Below are 1,605 nucleotides of genomic sequence, written 5' to 3' on the forward strand. Positions count from 1 at the left end.
AAATATTTTTTAACTGCTATGATTTAATTCTTAGACTTTTCTTGAAGTGTAAGCACTTTTTTAAAAAAAATTTAAACTTTTACATGTATTGCATGAAAATGTTACCTCCAATATGAGTTTCTTTTGGGATTTTAATATGGTGCTTATACCTTGTTCCTAAGTATTATAGTTCTGTTTATCTGGTGTATGTTTTGAACAGTTTTAAATAGTAGATTTTAATTATTCCAGTTCAAGCATATGCTGAAATAATTATTTAATACGGTAAAAGTAATACTATAGGTTTCAAACACATTGATGTATGTATAATTGATACAAGAAAAGTCTGGTAAAATGACTTTTGTAGTAAGTGAGGTCATTTTTAATATTCAAATGGAACACGGAGTATTTAGGATTTGTGAACAATTAATTAAATTATTTTTCTTTTTTCTTAAATTTTACAGTGTGTGATTAATAAAGTTTCACAAATAGAAGAAATAGACACAGATGTTGTTTTGAAGTAAGTATAAATATATAGGTTGGTGGTTATCAGTCAGGAAAAGATGATACATGCAAATTACAATAATTTAAAGAGGCTTTAGTTATGGAATTATTTACTAAGGTGTGAGCAGGGTGTAGGAGAAATCACAAGTGACAGTGTAGTACCGTTAAGAGACAAGGGAAGAGAGCGTTGACAGAATTCAGGAGAAAGACATGTAGTAGTTGGAAAAAAAGCTCTGACGTTGAGTAGAGGGAAGTAGTCATCCTGGGGCAACCATTCAGGGAGGGAGCTGGAGGAGTACCTTTCCTCCTTCCAGTCTTTGTAAGGCCAACCCCAGGAGGTTGTCCCCTCTGGACAGAGAACAGGGTAGAGAGCAATAGAATGGAGATATGGNGAACTGGTCTCCACATGGGATCCGAACCCTCGGCGGGAGCGCCGCCTCACTCCCAAGCGGCACACTCTCCAGTGCGCCACTGGGCCGGCCCATTGACTACTCTAGTCTTAGAGAGATTTAAACAAGTAGGAGTTGTTTGGTAATGACCTCTTCAACTCAAGATTCTGTGGTTTAGTTGGGTTTCTAGATAAAATTACATTTTATTCCTCTGTCACAAAATAATATTTAGTATAATTTTCTCCAATTTGTAAAATGTTATATTAGCCCAGAGACAATCATCATTTTTGTTTGAATATTTTTTTTCTAGGCTTGCAGATCAGATGAGAATGTTGAATTTTCCCCAGTGGTTTGATCTGCTGAAAGATATTTTCTCTAAGTTTACAATTTTCTTACAGAGAGTTAAGGTAAGCTTATGTATTGATTTTTCCAGAATATCCTTAAAATTAAGTCTGTTTTCTAGATATATTATATTTGTCTATTATATTCTCTCTCTCTATATATTTTATTCTAGTTTGATTCTATATATACACATGTACACAAATATACATACACATACACACACATGCATGTGTATATATACGTATGTATGATTCTATATATACATATTTGTTTTTGTGATTTTACTAAAGAGGCTTGGTTTTACTTTTTATTTATTTTTTATTTTTATTTTTATTTTTATTTTCGTTAAATTTTTATTTTGTCAATATACAATGTATATGATTATTATGGCCCA

At 32.2% G+C, this 1,605-nt stretch overlaps 1 protein-coding gene across 1 annotated transcript in view; it reads left to right on the plus strand.

The window, feature by feature from the left end:
- VPS54 (vacuolar protein sorting 54 homolog (S. cerevisiae)) overlaps positions 1–1,605 on the plus strand; it is a 107,294-nt gene that overhangs the window by 69,112 nt on the left and 36,577 nt on the right. Inside the window, exons 10-11 of the mRNA XM_008589813.1 lie at positions 441–496; positions 1,180–1,276. Coding sequence (XP_008588035.1) covers positions 441–496; positions 1,180–1,276 — 153 coding nt within the window. The remainder of the gene's footprint in view (positions 1–440; positions 497–1,179; positions 1,277–1,605) is intronic.

This window comes from Galeopterus variegatus, unplaced genomic scaffold (assembly GCF_000696425.1).
Source record: "Galeopterus variegatus unplaced genomic scaffold, G_variegatus-3.0.2 Scaffold5661, whole genome shotgun sequence".
In the NCBI taxonomy this organism is placed as follows: Eukaryota; Metazoa; Chordata; class Mammalia; order Dermoptera; family Cynocephalidae; genus Galeopterus; species Galeopterus variegatus.